This window comes from Palaemon carinicauda, chromosome 4, assembly GCF_036898095.1.
Source record: "Palaemon carinicauda isolate YSFRI2023 chromosome 4, ASM3689809v2, whole genome shotgun sequence".
Taxonomy (NCBI): Eukaryota; Metazoa; Arthropoda; class Malacostraca; order Decapoda; family Palaemonidae; genus Palaemon; species Palaemon carinicauda.
The window spans coordinates 165,986,766-166,007,070 of record NC_090728.1 but is presented as its reverse complement, the minus strand read 5'-3'; the positions used below and the strand labels follow the sequence as shown (position 1 = coordinate 166,007,070).

At 43.2% G+C, this 20,305-nt stretch overlaps 1 protein-coding gene across 1 annotated transcript in view; it reads right to left on the bottom strand.

Annotated features, from left to right (window-relative positions):
• The window catches only part of Ssl1 (general transcription factor IIH subunit 2 Ssl1), a 35,120-nt gene extending 15,194 nt beyond the window's left edge, over positions 1–19,926 (bottom strand). The window contains exons 1-5 of the mRNA XM_068372672.1: positions 19,631–19,926; positions 16,285–16,486; positions 13,138–13,266; positions 12,708–12,881; positions 4,494–4,738 (exon numbers count right to left, since the gene is read on the bottom strand). Of these exons, the coding sequence (XP_068228773.1) occupies positions 4,494–4,738; positions 12,708–12,881; positions 13,138–13,266; positions 16,285–16,486; positions 19,631–19,698 (818 nt within the window). The 5' untranslated portion in view covers positions 19,699–19,926. The remainder of the gene's footprint in view (positions 1–4,493; positions 4,739–12,707; positions 12,882–13,137; positions 13,267–16,284; positions 16,487–19,630) is intronic.
• Positions 19,927–20,305: the final 379 nt, after the last annotated feature.

The following is a 20,305-nucleotide window of genomic DNA, read 5'->3' as shown; positions in this document are numbered from 1 at the left end:
ATGTGACCAATCTAGGAGAAAGGCATCTATATGAACTGCTGCTGGGTCCGGGATTGGTGAGCAATATATTGGGAGCCTCTTGGTCATCGAGGTTGCGAAGAGATCTATGGTTGGCTGGCCCCATGTGGCCCAAAGTCTCTTGCACACATCCTTGTGTAGGGTCCATTCTGTTGGAATGATTTGTCCCTTTCGACTGAGGCAATCTGCCATGACATTCAAGCTGCCTTGGATGAACCTCGTTACTAGCGAAATGTTTAGACCTTTTGACCAGGTGAGGAGGTCCCTTGCGATCTCGTACAACGTCATAGAGTGGGTCCCTCCTTGCTTGGAGATGTACGCCAAAGCCGTGGTGTTGTCCGAGTTCACCTCCACCACTTTGCCTTGAAGGAGAGACTTGAAGCTTTTCAAGGCCAGATGAACTGCCAATAGCTCCTTGCAGTTGATATGCATTGTCCTTTGACTCGAGTTCCAAGTTCCCGAGCATTCCCGACCGTCTAATGTCGCGCCCCAGCCTGTGTCCGATGCGTCCGAGAAGAGAACGTGGTTGGGAGTCTGAACAGCCAGGGGCAGACCCTCTCTGAGGCTGATACTGTCCTTCCACCAAGTCAGGCAAGACTTCATCTTCTCGGAAATGGGGATCGAGACCGCTTCTAGCGTCTTGTCCTTTTTCCAGTAAACAGCTAGGTGATATTGAAGAGGACGGAGGTGTAGTCTTCCTAACGATACGAACTGTTCCAGGGATGATAGTGTCCCTATCAGACTCATCCACTGCCTGACTGAACACCGTTCCTTCTTCAGCATGTTCTGGATGCATAACTGGGCTTGGCTCGTTCTGGGGGCCGACGGAAAAGCCCGAAAAGCTAGACTGTGAATCTCCATCCCTAAATACACAATAGTTTGGGATGGGACCACTTGAGACTTTTCCATATTGACAAGGAGACCCAATTCCTTGGTCAGATCTAGAGTCCACTTTAGATCCTTCAGACAGCGACGACTGGAAGAAGCTCTTAGAAGCCAGTCGTCCAAATAGAGGGAGGCTCGGATGTCCGCTAAATGAAGGAATTTGGCTACATTCCTCATCAGCCTCGTAAACACAAGAGGAGCTGTGCTTAGGCCAAAGCACAGGGCTTGAAACTGGTAGACAACCTTTTCGTAAACAAATCTCAGAAAAGGTTGGGAGTCTGGGTGGATGGGGACGTGGAAGTATGCGTCCCTTAGGTCTAAAGAGACCATCCAGTCTTCCCTTCTGACCGCTGCTAGAACGGACTTTGTAGTCTCCATGGAGAACGTCTGCTTTGTGACAAAGACATTCAGCGCACTGACGTCTAGCACCGGCCTCCACCCTCCTGTCTTCTTTGCCACTAAGAAGAGACGGTTGTAGAAGCCCGGGGTTTGATGGTCCCGGACTTTGACTACCGCTCCCTTTTCTAGTAAGAGAGACACCTCCTGTTTCAAAGCTCGTCTCTTGTCTTCCTCTCTGTACCTGGGAGAGAGATCGATGGGAGACGTTGCTAGAGGGGGTTTGCGTACAAACGGGATCTTGTACCCCTCTCTGAGCAACTTCACAGATTGTGCATCTGCGCCTCTCTTCTCCCAGGTCTGCCAGAAGTTCTTGAGTCTGGCTCCCACTGCTGTCTGAAGAAGCTGGCAGTCAGACTCTGCCTTTAAAGGACTTGGTTCCTTTCTTCTTTCCACGTCTCCCTTCGGCACGAGCACCTCCTCTGCTGGAGGCTCTGCCACGAAAGGGCGGAATAAATCGGAACGCTGGAGTGTCCATCCTTGGTCTAGCTGACAAGGTAGGCAAAGGGGTGGCTTTGCGAGCAGAGGACGCAACCAGGTCATGAGTGTCCTTCTGTATCAAAGAAGCAGCAATCTCCTTAATCAAGTCCTCTGGAAAGAGGCACTTAGAAAGAGGAGCAAACAGAAGTTCGGATCTTTGACAAGGTGTCACTCCAGCTGACAGGAAAGAGCAAAGGTTCTCACGCTTCTTGAGGACTCCGGATACGAACGATGCAGCAAGCTCATTAGACCCGTCACGTATGGCCTTGTCCATGCAGGATATGATAAGCAAGGAAGTATCCTTCTCTGTCGGAGAGATCTTCCTGCTTAAAGCTCCCAGACACCAGTCTAAAAAGTTGAAGACCTCAAAGGCTCTAAATATCCCTTTCAAAAGGTGGTCTAGGTCCGAAGATGACCAACATATTTTCGAGCGTCTCATGGCTAGCCTGCGGGGAGAGTCTACAAGACTTGAGAAGTCGCCCTGGGCAGAGGCAGGAACTCCCAAGCCGAGAACTTCTCCCGTGGCATACCAGACGCTCGATTTAGAAGAGAGTTTAGCAGGGGGAAACATAAAGGCTGTCTTCCCTAGACTCTTTTTGGACTGCATCCATTCTCCTATCACTCGTAAAGCTCTCTTGGACGAGCGTGCGAGGACGAGTCTAGTAAAGGCAGGCGAGGATGACGGCATACCTAATACAAACTCTGACGGAGGAGAGCGCGGAGCCACAGACACAAACTGGTCCGGAAACATCTCTTTGAACAGAGCTAGAACTTTTCTAAAGTCCAAAGAGGGTTGCGTGGACTTAGGCTCGTCAAGATCCGAATGTGGTTCATCAACGTGAGCGGCACCATCATCATCCGAAAGTCCATCATCCGAGTATTGAGGAGGAAGCGGCAATGGAGTAGGTAACGGCTGGTTAGCTGAGTCCGGTCGCACGGGTGCACGCGTGACTGAACCGGACGCAACGTCATGGAACTGTTGCCCAGTCTGTGAGCAGGCAACAACCATAGCAGCGCGGGGACGCACAGCGTCTACTCCAGACTGTCTAGCCTGATGCGGGTGAGCAGTGGCAACCACACTGGGTTGCGGAGGTTGACGCACCGCGTCAAAACAAAACAACTCTGACTGTTGTTGTGTCTCGCGAACGTCAACGGAAGGCTCCGTGCGTCGCTGAACGTCAACATGCGGCTGGCAGGGTACACTGGAACGCATGGGTGGCGGAACTCTCTCAACTGGAGTGCGCAAGAAGGTCGCCTCAGCGTCCACAGGACGCACAACCGAGTGTGTGGTTGGTTGTAGGCAAGAGGCTGGTGCAGCAGCAACCTTCTCCGCACGAAAGTCCTGCATCAGTGACGTTAATTGGGACTGCATGGTCTGCAGCAAAGACCACTTAGGGTCTGCAGGAGCAGGTGCGGCGACAGACGGTGTAACAGTCTGAGGCGGTACCGCTTTGCCTCTCTTAGGAGGTGAGCAGTCATCGGAAGACTGCAGCGAGTCCGAACTGACCGAGTGGCTACAACTGGGCCGTTGGACTTGCGCGGAAGGGACCGACTTGCGCTTAAGTGGTCGTGAGACCTTGGTCCATGGTTTCTTGCGAGAAACCTCTTCCGCAGACGAGGAATAAATGGGCTCTCTCGTCTTTGTGTGGGTGGGGCGATCTTGGGTAGATACGCCCGAAACCACGGAGGGAACGTCTGTTCGCTGATTAAAGCCTCTCGAACCCATTGGTCGTACGACATTGCTTCTCCCCTGGACTTGGGAGCTTGCAAGAGGTCCCGGACTAGGAGGACGGCAGGCACGAACAGACGAACCCTCAAGCGCAACACTATCCACAACACTATCACTCACTTTATCACTTCCCACTGCACTTTTACACTTCAGCTCCTTGACGTCCGCCATGAGCTGGTTACGGTCACTAGCCAGGGACTCAACTCTCTCACCCAGAGCTTGGATGGCACGCATCATATCAGCCATCGAAGGTTCCTGAGTGCCAGAAGGGGGATTAGGAGCAACCACTACAGGGGAAGGAATAGGTTGTGGGGCATGAGGAGAGGAAAAATCAACAGAACGAGATGAACTTCTCCTGACTCTATCTCTCTCTAGCCTACGTGTATATTTTTGGTAAAAGCCCAACGCATTCCTCACATCGATCTTCCAATTGACAGGTTTTATCCCGACAATTGGAACAAACGGTGTGAGGATCGATAGAGGCCTTCGGAAGACACCTTGAACAGTCCCTAGCATTACACTTCCTGAATTTAGGGACTTGAGAAGGGTCAGCCATTTTGAATTGGTCAAAGGGGAATTAAAAAACTATCCAAAGTCATCAACAAATAATCCGATATCAAAAAAAGAATGCAAGGATTTATTGAAGAGAAAGCCTGCACAGCGAAAGCTCAAAACTAGAATAGTGTACTTCACCAAATAGTTGTGAAAACAAATTCAGTTAGCAACAGCGAATTAGTAGGTCTTGCCGGTAGCACGACAGAGAGAAAATTGAGTTCTTTGTTTACAATGAGTACTGGGTACTTGGACGACAGATGGCGCTATTGAAGTACACCCCCTACCTGCATAGCGATCGCTGGCGGATTTTTTCCGTAGAGTTTTCTGACGAGCAGCAGAGCTGCAGCTATTATAATCACCGGCTAAGTTAAATATTGAAAATTATTAAATGAACAAAACTGAAAACAAATGTAAAATTATCCCTGCTTACCACATACAAAGTGCTGCTTTGGCATCAGTATTAACCTGGTGAGGAAACCCAACTTTGATGAGTGTATGATCCATTTTGACAGATGCCGGAGGAGGCTCCAGATGTTCATTGATTAGTTCCTTGAGATGAACATCATTCATTGATACAGACATTGATCCTCCAGTCTCCGTGCTGATTTCTCTACATATATGGAGCTCTGCAGTGAGCCCAATGACAGACACTCGAATATTAGCCTCTTTGACCTTCTGTTGTGTAGGAAAATAAGATATTGTGTATATAGCTCAAAACAATTTTAACAAATATCATATAAAAGAAAATACAATAATCTAAATTAAAGAAGACAAGGAGCAAGAAACAATACTTTTATCATACTACTTTCTATTATTATTATTACAAGCTAAGCTAAGACTAATTGGAAAAACAGGATGCTATAAGTGCAGGGGCTTCAACAGGGAAAAATAACCCAGTAGGGAAAGGAAATAAATAAACTATATGAGAAGTAATGAACAATCAAAATAAAATATTCTAAAAACAGTAACAACATTAAACAGATCTTTCATATATAAATTATAATAAGACATATGTCAGCCTGTTCAACATAAAAACATTTGCTGCAAGTTTGAACTTTTGAAGTTCTACCGATTCAACTACCCGATCAGGAAGATCATTCAACATCTTGGTCACAGCCGGAATAAAACTTCTAGAATACTGTGAAGTATTGAGCCTCATGATGAAGGCCTGACTATTAGAATTAACTGCATACCTAGTATTACGAACAGGATGGTACTATCCAGGAATGCAAAAGATGACCAGAATTATAAAAAAATCATGCAACATGCATTACAAACTAATTGAATGGTGGTGCCAGAGATTAATATCTAGATCAGGAATAAGAAATCTAATAGACTGTAAGTTACCGTCCAATAAATTAAGATGAGAATCAGCAGCTGAAGATCAGACAGAAGAACAATACTTGAAACAAGGTAGAATGAAAAATTTAAAACACTTCTTCAGAATGAGTGAATACCGAAATCTTATAAGACTTTCTCAATAAGTCAATTTTTTGTGCAATTGAAGAAGACACAGACCTACGGTGTTTCTCAAAAGTAAGCTGGCTGTCATGAATCACACCTAAAATTTTAAGTCATACAGAGTAAAAGAAACATTATCAATGCTGAGATCTAGATGTTGAGGAGATACTGTCCTTGACCTACTTACAATCATACTTTAAGTTTTGTTAGGATTCAACTTCCTGCCCCATAATTCACACCACGCACTAATTTTAACTAGAACTCGATTAAGGGTTTCAGCCACCCCAGATCTACATTCAGGAGATGAAATTGATGCAAAGAAAGTAGCATCATTTGCACATGCAACTAGCTTGTTTTCTAGGCCAAACCACATGTCATGTGTATATAGTAGAAAAAGTAATGGGCTATTAACACTACCGTAAGCAACATCCGTTATAACATTCCTATACTCATTATGGTGCCCATCAACAACAACTCTTTGCACTATATTACTTAAAAATTCACTAATGATGCTGAGAAAAGAACCACCGATTCCAACTGTTTGAGTTTGAAAATAAAGGCCTCATGAATAGCACAGTCAAAGGCAGCACTAAAATTCAAGCCAATCATATAAACTTCCTGACCACAATCAAGGGCTTTCTGTACAGCGTTGGAGACTGTAAGACGGCCTTCATAGCCTCAAAGGCCTTTACGAAAGCCAAATTGCAAACTAGGGAACAAACCTATTAAGACGATTTGCCAAAAGACGTTCAAAAACTTTAGATAATACAAGAGTTATGGAAATTGGGCAGTAATCAGTTGAACTTGAGCTACCACAAACACATTTACATAGTGAAGTAACATTACCAACTCTCCAACAAGTGCTAAAAGCTCCTCTTCTAGCTAACTTGCACAAAATAACAAGCATAAGATAGAGAAGAATAATCAACAATGTGGTGTGATCTCTAATAAATGTAATACACAGTAAATTTTCTTGTTCCTTTTCTTTCTCATTGGATTTTTCTGTTCTCTTTAGTATGCATAACTACATTAGTTTACAGTGGACTTGTTTAATGTGGCTAATGCAACACTGATTCTAAACAATTACTTTCAGATGACTTTCCTTTGTTCTTTTAATTTACTAATTTCTGTCTATCAAGTATATACGGTGCCTTAGAAAATATTTATTCAATTTAGGAAAAAATAAAGATTACGAATGAAAGAAAAAGGAAAGCTTGAACAGAGTAACCTAGATATCAGAGCTATGACTTATAATAACAAATAAGTCTAGGGTAAACTAGTGTTTAAGAGAAATTAAAGTGAAACAAAATATTACCCTATAAACTATAAAAGTAAATAATATAAACTAAAAATATATTAATCAAATATACAGGTAAAAACTGTAGGAGAAAGAAAAGGAAGCACAGTATAAAATGGAGTTTTTATGATAAAACAAAGTTTTATGAATACTTACCTGGCAGTTATATATATATATAGCTGAGTCTCCGACTGCGGCAGAGATAATCTGCCGCAGTCGGAGACTCAGCTATATATATATAACTGCCAGGTAAGTACTATTCATAAAAATGAAGTTTTTATGATAAAACAAAGTTTTATGAACACTTACCTGGCAGTTATTTATATATAGCTGAGTCTCCGACTGCGGCAGATTATCTCTGCCGCAGTCGGAGACTCAGCTATATATATATAACTGCCAGGTAAGTACTATTCATAAAATGTTATTTTTATTAGTAAAATAAATTTTTGAATATACTTACCCGATAATCATGTAGCTGTCAACTCCGTTGCCCGACAGAATTCTATGGAGGGATACGCCAGCTATCACAATACTAGAAGGGGGTGTACTTACCAGCGCCACCTGTGGCCAGGTACTATAGTACTTCTTGTTGACACCTCCTCAATTTTTCCTCGGTCCACTGGTTCTCTATGGGGAGGAAGGGAGGGTCGATTAAATCATGATTATCGGGTAAGTATATTCAAAAATTTATTTTACTAATAAAAATAACATTTTTCAATATTAAACTTACCCGATAATCATGTAGCTGATTCACACCCAGGGGGGTGGGTGAAAACCAGTGTACAAGATTAAAGGATAGCTAAGTATCCCATATTTCATATAACAGTTATCTCAAATAACAATGAAATAATAAGTACCTGGTAAGGAAGTCGAATTGAACCGTTACTCTGCCTCTTTTTAAGTTCGTCTTCCTTACTGAGCGCAGCGTTCCTCTTGGAGGCTGAATCAACTCAAAGGTGCTAAAGTATATAGGGCTGCAACCCCTACTAAAGGACCTCTACATGACCTCTAACCCAGGCGCTTCTCAAGAATGAATTGACCACCCGCCAAATCAAAAGGATGCGGAAGGCTTCTTAGCCTACCGTAACAACCATAAAAACAACAATAAAAGCATTCAAGAGAAAGGTTAAAAAAGGTTATGGGATTAAGGGAATGTAGTGGCTGAGCCCTCACCTACTACTGCACTCGCTGCTACGAATGGTCCCAGGGTGTAGCAGTTCTCGTAAAGAGACTGGACATCTTTAAGATAAAATGATGCAAACACTGACTTGCTCCTCCAATAGGTTGCATCCATTATGCTCTGCAGAGAACGGTTTTTATTAAAGGCCATCGAAGTAGCTACGGCTCTTACTTCGTGGGTCCTTACCTTCAGCAATGCAAGGTCTTCCTCCTTTAAGTGAGAATGGGCTTCTCTAATCAGAAGCCTTATATAATACGAAACCCCGTTCTTGGACATGGGCCTCGAAGGTTTCTTGATGGCACACCATAAGGCTTCTGACTGTCCTCGAATAGGTTTAGACCTATTAAGATAATACTTGAGAGCTCTGACAGGGCAAAGAACTCTCTCTAGTTCGTTACCTACCATGTTGGAGAGGCTAGGTATTTCAAACGATCTAGGCCAAGGACGTGAAGGAAGTTCGTTCTTTGCTAGGAATCCGAGCTGAAAAGAACATGTTGCAGATTCGGTCGTGAAACCAATGTTCTTGCTGAAGGCATGAACCTCACTGACTCTCTTAGCTGTTGCAAGGCAGACGAGAAAAAGAGTCTTGAGGGTAAGGTCCTTGAAGGAAGCTGACTGGAGAGGTTCGAACCTAGGTGACATAAGGAACCTTAAGACTACGTCTAGGTTCCAGCCTGGAGTGGATAGACGACGCTCTTTAGACGTCTCAAAAGACCTAAGGATGTCTTGAAGGTCCTTGTTGGAAGAAAGGTCCAAACCTCTGTGGCGGAGAACTGAAGCCAACATACTCCTATACCCTTTAATCGTAGGGGCTGAAAGGGATCTCTCATTCCTAAGGTGTAAAAGGAAGTCAGCTATTTGGGTCACAGAGGTATTGGTAGAGGATACTGAATTGGCTCTACACCAGCTCCGGAAGACTTCCCACTTAGATTGGTAGACTCTACGAGTGGAAACCCTTCTTGCTCTGGCAATCGCACTGGCTGCCTCCGCGAAAAGCCTCTAGCTCTAGCGAATCTTTCGACAGTCTGAAGGCAGTCAGCCGAAGAGCGTGGAGGTTTGGGTGCAACCTGTCTACGTGAGGTTGACGTAGAAGGTCCACTCTTAGAGGTAGAGTCCTGGGGATGTCGACTAGCCATTGAAGTACCTCTGTGAACCATTCTCTTGCAGGCCAAAGGGGAGCAACCAGCGTCAGCCGTGTCCCTTCGTGCGAGATGAATTTCTGCAGAACTTTGTTTATTATCTTGAACGGTGGGAATGCGTAAAGGTCGAGATGGGACCAGTTCAGTAGAAAAGCATCCACATGAACTGCTGCAGGGTCTGGAACTGGGGAACAGTACAGCGGAAGTCTCTTGGTTATGGAGGTGGCAAACAGATCTATGGTAGGTTGACCCCACAAGGTCCAAAGTCTGTTGCACACACTCTTGTGGAGGGTCCATTCCGTGGGAATGACCTGATTCCTTCTGCTTAGGCGATCTGCTGAGACGTTCATATTGCCCTGAATGAACCTCGTGACTAAAGTGAGGTTTTGACTTCTTGACCAAATGAGGAGGTCCCTTGCGATCTCGTATAGGCTCCTCGAATGGGTCCCTCCTTGCTTGGAGATGTAAGCCAAGGCTGTGGTGTTGTCTGAGTTCACCTCCACCACTTTGCCTAGCAGGAGGGACTTGAAGTTCAGCAGGGCTAAATGAACTGCTAGTAGCTCCTTGCAGTTGATGTGGAGCGTTCCCTGATCCTCGTTCCACGTTCCCGAGCATTCCCGTCCGTTCAAGGTTGCACCCCAGCCCGAGTCCGATGCATCTGAGAAGAGATGAAGATTGGGGGTCTGAATAGCCAACGATAGGCCCTCCCTGAGAAGGAGATTGTGCTTCCACCACAAGAGAGTGGTCTTCATCTCTTTGGTGACTGGGATAGAGACTGCTTCGAGAGTCAAACCCTTGTCCCAATGAGCTGCAAGATGGAATTGAAGAGGGCGGAGGTGGAGTCTCCCTAGCTCGACGAACAGGGCCAGTGATGAAAGGGTCCCTGTGAGACTCATCCACTGTCTCACCGAGCAACTGCTCCTCTTCAGCATGCTCATGATGCACTCTAGGGCTTGGCTTATCCTGGGGGCCGATGGAAAAGCCCGAAAATCCTGACTCCGAATCTCCATTCCCAGGTACACAATGGATTGGGCGGGAATGAGCTGAGACTTTTCTGTGTTGACTAACAGACCCAGTTCTCTGATTAAGTCCAAAGTCCAGTTGAGACTCTCCAGACAGCGACGACTCGTGGAGGCTCTCAACAGCCAGTCGTCTAAGTAGAGGGAGGCTCTGATGTCCGATAAGTGGAGGAATTTTGCTATATTCCTCATCAGATGCGTGAACACCATAGGAGCTGTGCTTAGGCCAAAACACAGGGCTTGGAATTGGTAGACAACCTTTCCAAAAACGAATCTCAGGAAAGGTTGGGAGTCTGGATGAATAGGAACGTGAAAGTAGGCATCTTTCAAGTCCAACGAGACCATCCAGTCCTCCTGCCTGACCGCTGCTAGGACCGACTTCGTCGTCTCCATCGTGAACGTCTGCTTGGTGACATACGCATTGAGCGCGCTGACGTCCAGCACCGGTCTCCAACCTCCTGTCTTCTTGGCCACCAGAAAGAGACGGTTGTAGAAGCCCGGGGATTGATGGTCCCGGACTATAACCACTGCCTTCTTCTGCACAAGTAGCGACACCTCCTGGTGCAACGCTAGCCTCTTGTCCTCTTCTTTGTAGTTGGGAGAGAGGTTGATGGGTGATGTGGTCAGAGGGAGTTTGAGGCAGAATGGAATCCTGTAACCCTCCCTCAGCCAACTGACAGACTGGGCGTCTGCATCTCTCTTTTCCCAGGCTTGCCAGAAGCTCTTGAGTCTGGCTCCTACTGCTGTCTGGAGATGCGGAGAGTCAGTTTTTTCCTTTAGAGGCCTTGGAGCCTTTCCTAGACTTGCTCCTGGAAGAGTCTGGACGGGAGCTTCCTCGGCTGGGGGCTCTACCACGAAAGGGCGGTATGAACCTCGTAGCAGGAGTATCAGCCACTGGGGTGCGATAAGTCCTGGGGACAGAGGTAGCAACCTTAGACTTACGAGCCGATGAGGCTACAAGATCATGTGTGTCCTTTTGTATCAGGGCAGCAGACAAGTCCTTAACCAGCTCTTCGGGGAAGAGGAACTTCGAGAGCGGAGCGAAAAGGAGTTGTGACCTTTGACAAGGTGTAATGCTGGAGGAAAGGAAGGTACAAAGCTGTTCCCTTTTCTTAAGAACCCCTGATACAAACATCGACGCAAGCTCGCCAGATCCATCTCTAATGGCCTTATCCATGCAGGACATTAATAGCATGGCAGAATCCTTGTCCGCAGGGGAGGTCTTCTTGCTGAGGGCCCCCAGGCACCAGTCTAGAAAGTTGAACATCTCAAATGCTCTAAAAACTCCCTTCAGGAAGTGATCAAGGTCTGAGAAGGTCCAGCAAACCTTAGAGCGCCTCATTGCAGTTCTACGAGGCGAGTCTACCAGACTTGAGAAGTCAGCCTGGGCAGAGGCAGGTACTCCCAAGCCTAGTTCCCCTCCTGTGGCATACCAAACGCTCGCTTTAGAAGTGAGCTTAGTCGGAGGAAACATGAAAGAAGTCTTGCCAAGGTGTTGCTTAGTCTGCAGCCACTCCCCTAAGATCCTTAACGCTCTCTTAGAGGACCTTGCTAGGACTAGCTTAGTATAGGTCGACTTAGCTGGCTGCATGCCCAGCGAAAACTCAGACGGTGGAGAGCGGGGAATAGCAGAGACAAAGTGGTCTGGGTATACCTCCCTAAGCAGAGCCAAGACCTTACGAAAGTCAATAGACTGAGGAGAAGGTTTGGATTCATCCACGTCTGATGAGGGATCCAGGTGTGCCGCCTCATCATCAGACGCCTCATCACCAGAGTGTAGCGAAGAGATCGGACAGGTATGCTGAACAGCAGAGTCAGTACGAGCTGGAACATCAATATTAGTGGTTTCCTCTTCAAGACTCTGTTGAGGGAACACCTGAGGCTCAGACTGCAAAGGCTGAACAAAAGCAGAAGCAGAAGGAAGGCGCATGGGTGGAGGAGGCTGACTCCTGGCATGAGTGGCTGAACTCATTGCAAGACCCACATCGCCCATGGGCGGGGGCCCGCGAAATGTCAGACATCTTGAATCCAAAGAGCCAGCCAAGTGGGGTTCCAAAATCAAGCAAAAGATCGCTAACCGCTAATCAGGACTATATAAAAGCTATCCAAGCTAATATAAGAAGGCTTCCAGTAAAGCGACAGCCGAAATCTGAGAGAACACTTCACCAAAAGCCGCGAAAATACTCGAAGATCACAAGCGCATCCCAGAACGTCTTGCCGGAAGCACGACAGAGGAAAAATTGAGGAGGTGTCAACAAGAAGTACTATAGTACCTGGCCACAGGTGGCGCTGGTAAGTACACCCCCTTCTAGTATTGTGATAGCTGGCGTATCCCTCCATAGAATTCTGTCGGGCAACGGAGTTGACAGCTACATGATTATCGGGTAAGTTTAATATTGAAAAACAATATTTCTTAAGTTAGTGGTGCTAAAAAATAAAACAGCAGTAAAGAAACTCACCTGTTATGAATACAAATTGCAAACAGATATTAAAAGATTTCAACTGCTTATCGATATACAAGAGTGCAAAGATAAGGCCATAATCTTACCTTTATAGTAGTTTCAATTTCTCCAGGGTCACAGGTTGTTAATGCAGCATAAATGATCAACACTTCTCTGGATGTATGACGTGGAAGATGGCGCAAAGAAGATAAGGCTACATCTAATGCATTTTGTATCGATGGCTCACCTCGGCAAGGAGCTTCTAATAATTTTTTAATAGCCTAGAAGTACAAATATTGAGATTCACATGGATTGATTTTCCTACAAGACAATACATATCTTACCTTTTTTGATAGAAGCAAGGTTTCAATATTTGGTTAAATTTGGAAATGTTTCATTTCTGTATTCTGCAGTTATTTCTCAAGGCTAGAGTATTACAGAAGGGAAACTTTCTATTTAGTGATTCATACTGAACAACAAAAAATAATTATTGCAATATCTATACTAACATTTACTCCAATATTTATGAACTATTACCTCCAAGAGTCTTTGGGGATTATTGCTCAGATTACTACATGGCTTCGCTGTTTTATTCTGCATTGAGATCAGGCCCATCTGACTGATTGGATTTTGGTCATGGAATTCTTTCATGAAATCTTCCAGAATCTGAAAACAAATGAAATGGTTTTAAATAAAATATACGGTAATGAGAACACATACTGTTTATATAAACAATGATTTTTATTTTACTAAGGAAAAATTAATTCTTCATTAAAAATAGAACCCTTCAATTATGAGAAATTAACAAAATAATACCGATCTAATATCAGTAAGAAAAATAAAATAACAGAAAATACACAATGTCATGCAGCAATGACAAGTGGGTGTGAATGATTTCTGTTTCTACATACACCTAAACGATGACTCATCAATCTCATAGCTGAATACATAACTAACTTGATGTAATAGAAAACAAATAACAAATTTAGTGATAATTTTTTTTTTCCTAACTATACAAACCTGAGTCCTCCACATAGTATAGAATACCAGGAACGCTGGAGAACACGGCAGTTAAATTTTTTAACGAGATGTAACCAGGTGGCCAGTTGTTGCGGAAAAGCCACCGCCTCATACTTGCTCACTGAGCACTCACTTTGATTGTAGCCAGGACTTTCTATGGGGTAGGTGATGACAAGAAAGTATGGGTCAAGGACTCACAGGGAAAATACAAATTATCTCCAGATTTGTCATTTGTTCCAGCACAAATACAAACCCAAGTCCTTTACATAATAGGCTCACCCTTAGGTGGGAGAAAGTCCCTATTCCAACTGGCTGGGTACTTATCTCAGGCTACCAAAAACTTGGACCCTTGTAAGTGGTGCAGAGTTAAGGTCTTTCACACCTGGTGCACCTGTGGTTTAACAATACCATAGGGTAGACATACTCATGCAGAGAAAGACTGTGTACTGTACTAATTATAATAACAATGAGGCCTATATATATATATATATATATATATATATATATATATATATATATATATACAGTATATATATATATATATATATATATATATATATATATATATATATATATATGTGTGTGTGTGTTTGCCCGGTCACAACATAGCTTTGGGTAGTAATAATGAGGCATATATATATATATATATATATATATATATATATATATATATATATATATATATATATATATATGTATATCCAGGTTGTTGTGGCCTGATTGGTAACGTCTCTGCCTGGTGTTTGCCAGTCGGGGGTTCGAGTCCGCTCAATCTCGTTAGTGTCATTAGTGTCTGCAACCTTACCATCCTTGTGAGCTAAGGTTGGGGGGTTTGGGGGAGCCTATAGGTCTATCTGTTGAGTCATCAGCAGCCATTTGCCTGGCCCTCCCTGGTCCTAGCTTGGGTGGAGAGGGGGCTTGGGCGCTGATCATATAAAATATGGTCAGTCTCTAGGGCATTGTCCTGCTTGCCAGGGCAATGTCACTGTCCCTTGCCTCTGCCATTCATGAGCGACCTTTAAACCTTAAACCTTTAAAGGAAGACAAGTCTACTCAAAACTTCTTATGAGCATAGAAAGCTCCATCGAAGAGGAAACAGCTGACACCGAGGAGAGTTTTCTGTCCAGAGGTAAAGTAAAAAATCACCTATTAGTGGGATAGAGGAAAAACTGCTTCCATAACACCAATGATAGAAGATGGTCCACTTGGCTCGATAGACGGATTTGAAGACACCCGTAGGTATCCAGATACCTCTAACGCAACTTCCCACAAAAAGCCTTTCTCAGGGAGGAGATGCTGGATAACCTCAACGTGTGAAGCCAAAGTGATTACACTGTGCAGTGAAATATCTTTGCATGTGGTTGACACAACAGGAAGATGTCAATACATCCCTACTCCTCCAACAAAACCATGCAGAAAAGCCAGAAGAAGACTCAAGTGACTCCAAGTAGGTCATCATGTGCCTTGGAGAACTCCTCTTCTTTCTGATCAGCTGCTCAACAGGGTAAGAAGGTACAAGAATAGAAGAAGTTAAAGGGGGAGCTACCATGCTTCTCCTTCACATGGGTCGAGGGTTTCCTGGCTGCAGACTGACCCTCAGCAAGTTCAGCAGCGGCTTGTCTCCATTGGCATGTAAGGGCACATCCAGGGGCGTTACCGCACAGCTCTTCTCTACAGGTAAAGGGGGAGCAGCAACAGGGCGAGACGACTACAAAGTTCTAGAGGCTGATAGCACTCCTAGGAATTTCTCTGCTGATGGGGGACCCAAGTCCAGGTCCTTGCAAGGGTTGTCAGCCAATACAACAGTGGGAGGACTTTCAGCGAGAGGAAGGGGGTTATTACCTTTACTAGTGGAAGGCAAAACTTCTGCCTCACTCAAAAATAAATCCCTGAGGAAGGGCAGGGGCTCTCTTCTTCTCCCTTCATCCAACAGTCACATCCTCGGAGGGAGAACAAGAATTTGCAGCAATCGTCACACCCAAAGGATGGATGAAGGAGCTACAGTTTCTTGGGCATCAGCTTAGGCATACCCTAGACTGAGTCCAAACATTCTCTCTCAAACTTCTGCTTCCACTTTTTTGCTAACCCAGATTAGTACATGAGATCACTCCCTACACTTAGAACAGAGGGAATCCTATGAACAGTCATACCCCCCGCAGCAGCTACAAAGTTGATGAGGGTCGACTTCTGGCTTCCCCATACAGTATACTGGTCACAATCTGTGCCAGGTTTCCCAGGACACAAATGCATGTCTGACCCCAGAGCCAGCATATTCAAAGCAATCACAAGCAAAATAACCTATAAAAGGAAAAGCAGACTGTTAGAAAAAAAGTTCAGAATAGGGGGACAGAGAAGTACGTCTGTAAAAATAGGCGGCCGAAATGAAAAGTGAAGGTAGCACTACATATCGGGTGGGCAGGTCTTCCCCGCCACCTGGCTGCCAGCTGTGTTTACCTCGTTAAAAGCTTGATGGCTGTTCAAGCTTTGCTGGAATCATACTCATATCAAAGGTTGAAGGTTTGTATTATTCTGGGCATATGGACAAGGTGGACTTGCCTCCTCAAGGAAGTTTGAAAGCTTAAGCTGAAGCATATACACGGTATTTGCAATCATAAAATGATAGAAGTTTGTGAAAAAAAAAAAAAAAATGGAAGATTGTGTTACCTTAAGAGTACATATCTGTCTTGTAGGTTTAAAGTCTTGTTCACTCATTGCTTGTGACATGTCTAATATAACAAAAACATGACGCATAATTCCTAATCTCACACTGGCTTCTCTTTCTAACAATCTTCGTCTTCTCGCCCTCTGGATCATTTCTGTCACCGATGGCTCGATCCGGCCAGAATCGTCTTCTCCTACAATTTCCCTGTAAGATTAGGTGGGTTAAATTTTTCATTGCAATGTAATGAAATTTCTATAAAAATCATAAAATTTTCAACAAAAGTCTTACTGACAAAACAAGTTCAAAAGAATGTATACTGAGTTGCATACTTAATGTATCGTTGTTTCAGTAATAAATATTTTTCTATACACTGAAACTAGTCTTGTGATGAAAATCTTATCCTAGACGTTAAAATTATATTCATATTACTGTAAACTGAATCTTATACAGTTCCTTTTTCATTATATACTTTGTCCAGTCTTATCCATAACTGAATCCTATCATGTAAACAAGAAATGTGTCCTACAACAATTTATTGAGCCTCATAATAGTTTCTCTACCATTTTAAAGAAGCAGTAAGTATATCAGCAGCAAAAATCTACAGTTCCTTTGAGACTAAGGAACCAAACAAAATACTGCACAAAGTAATAAATACACAGTCCTAAATTCCATAGAAATATCACAAATCTTAAAAAATTTTGTATTTTTCCTAACTATAAAACCGGAGTCCTTTCATAAGAGTATGTTTTCAGCTAGCCTGGAAATTTAGCTGTTAGAAATTTAACAAGATTTGTTGGTGGTTACTAGCAGAAGGTGGGGGAAGCCCCACCCCCTTGCCAACATACGGAGATGACACTTTGACCTTCACCTAGGGTTGAGGCGTGGAGTGAAAATTAAAGGACTCAGGTTTGAATAGTTTGGAAAAATACAAATCACTTTCAAAACTTATGATATGATCCTACATGAATACAAATCCTTGTCTTTTAATAGGAGACTCCATATGAGGTGGAAGGAAGCTCTTATAACCATACTGACTGGTTTAAAATCCAGTGATGCTTTGCTTGCCGTAGAGGTTTGTAAGGGACCCTTCTAAGGACTCTCGTTACATCACACGCAGGTAGTTTGAGTTCTCTTGGTGGGCAAGAATGCTCGAAGCTCATGAGAATAGACAATTCCCCAATGAGAAAGGCCCTTCAGTCAAAAGACCTGACTCGAGGTTGAGCAATCATCCATACTGTAAGAGGTGCAAGGTGTTAACTCCTGCCACCTTTTAACTTGCGATGGGAATCTCAGAGGTTAAGCTAGGTCTCTAAGGACAGGTGGTCATGGAAGAACCTCATATCCTTGTAAGGATATCCTGTCAATGTATGACCAATATAAGTACAGTAATGGTTTCTAAATACAAACCATCCTTACCCCCACCCCCACCCCCCGTAAAGTAGGGTGGAGGAGATACTTCTATACCATTATAGAACAGTATTGGGCATGGAAGCTTAACTGTATCAATGTCTGATCCAGCAAATAACAGGACAACCTCTTTATCCCAAGAGAGGGGAAGGAAAGGAGGAAAAAGGGCCAGACACTCTACCTAAAATCCTAGTCTAACGTTGCAATCGTTGTCTTAGATGAGATGCTTCATGTCCATGAAGGAGCTACAGATTCAGTACACTATACAATGTATTGAGTAGCTACCACAGGTCCCAGTGAAGGACTGGGTTCTCTTCCTGTAGCGTATAAGCACCCTTAAAAAACAAAGAAGCAAATCATCCAGACTGTTGATTAGATTCTGAAGTGAAGAGATAGAGAAAGACTTAAACCTGGGTTCTGGGGTTTCACAATGAACTCTGAAATGAAAGTAGAAGAGCCCTTTCTCCATCCTTTGGAATGAGATATAGTACAGCATGGAAAATACTGTGAAGCAGGCCTAATCTCTTCACCAAGGCTAACAGTAATAGAAAAAGTCTTTATATAGTGAGTTCCTTATCTGATGCTTTGCTTGCTGTAGAGGTTTGTAGGGGGCCCTTCTAAGGACTCTTGTTACACCCCATGTGGGTAGTTTGAGTTCCCTAGGTGGGCAAGAATACTCGATGCTCATGAGAATGGGCAATTCCAATGATGAGAAAGGTCAAAGCCCTTCAGTCAGAAGACCTGGCTCAAGGTTGAGCAATAGCCCTTCACCATAGTAACTGAAAGAAGTTACCCCTTCTACGGCACCAATCACATAAAATGGCCTACTTTGCTTGAAAGATCGCTGCAGATGATTTCTGGAGATATTCAGGGCCTTACGAAAAGGGTAAATTTATAGAAAAACATGGAACAACATTTCTAAAAGAAAAAAAAATTCCTAAAGGAAATGATGTGCTACAGTATTAACGAATTTAACCTTTATTTCCACGGCAAATAAGCCGGTGTACTGTTATGGACACCACCCTTCCCGACGGACACAGGTGGTAAGCTATGATTTTGAGTGTGTTTAAACAGGAAAAATTGTGATCATTTAACTCTTTTGAGATTTGTAAAAGGTTACAGAACCTAACAAACCCACCTAACCTAACCTATTAGTTCCAAGGTAATAACCCATAGCTGGAGGGGCAAGGCCCTGCAACCCCCTTCCCAGGTCACAACCCCTGGCAGGAGGGCAACTCCACCCCAGACCCCCCTTCCCAGGTCACAAAATGTGATTATTTAACACTCTTGAGGTTTGTAAAGGGGTACAGAACCTAACATAGTCATTCTTCTGATGTTTTACCTAGGATCATCATATTTTGTGCAATTTGTGCTATGACAAAATGAGCAAATCAGGATTTTTTTTATCAAAATCTGTAACTTCGTTAATAGAGGTCTCCATCAGTAATATATTGTTTTAAAAATAGTTTTTGCAAACATCTACTCAATTATACAATTTCCAGTTTACTAAATACCTAATGAAACCTAAAATTTCCCCTTGCCTTAATATGAACATTAAATTACTTTTATATACCCAATCTCCTTTCCAATTATCTATCTGGTATGAAATTTTATCAAAAAACCTCCATTGGTGAGCAAATATATAACTTATGAACTCAACATTCCCTTAATAATGGAATCCAACATACTGTTCAAGGGTTAGGGGTAAACATGGACGTGGAAATTCAGGTCACGTTAGGTGGGGGTATCTTAGGTTAATACATGTCCATTCAATTTCAGTTTTCATAAAAAAAAAAACAGCATAGTAAACGTGATTACTGATGTTAGGTACAATTATTAAGGGAAGATTAAGTCCCGGAATGTTTCCGGGGAAAAGTTCCATGGAAGAAAGTCAAGTGGAGAGAGCTTCCGTCAAATAGTACTTTAAAATAAATTACATACCATGTTTTCTCGTATCCACTGGCAGCCCATCTGTACTTGTTGTCCTGCTCGTCGTCGTCTTGCAACATGATGAAGTGTAATCAAGATTTCTCCTAGAGACTAGACTCTAGAGTACTTTGTTTACAATGCGATGCGGCTTCAACTTTCTTCGCCAGTAGTAGTAGGTTTTTGAAAAGGACTATAGCACTTTGTAACAGCTCTTCGATTGCATTGAGATCTTGCTAACTTGCTTCAGTACTACATTTTTTATCTTAATTCTTTTTCTAATGATTAGCAGATTAATTTCTGGATTTTGTTATCCTTTTTTAAAGCAAAAACACATAAACAAATGTTAAACTATTATTTTTCTTCCCTAAAACGTAAAGTAAATAAATGTATGAGTTCAAATTTGACTGATAAAACTAAAACAAAGTTTTTTTTTTTTTTTTTACATGAGGACCATTGCGAATATCAGATTTATATAGATAATCAAATCTAAATGATTTTTTAAAACTAAATACACTAAAACACTGTAAACCATTATCGTTCCTGAACTAAAACCGGAAAGCAAATAAATGTATGCTTGCAATTTTAACTAATAAAACTATATCAGCCCATAGCGTTTTTACAAGAGAAACAATGCAAACATTAGATCTATACACGTAATTAAATTTAAATGAAAAATAATTAACTTTA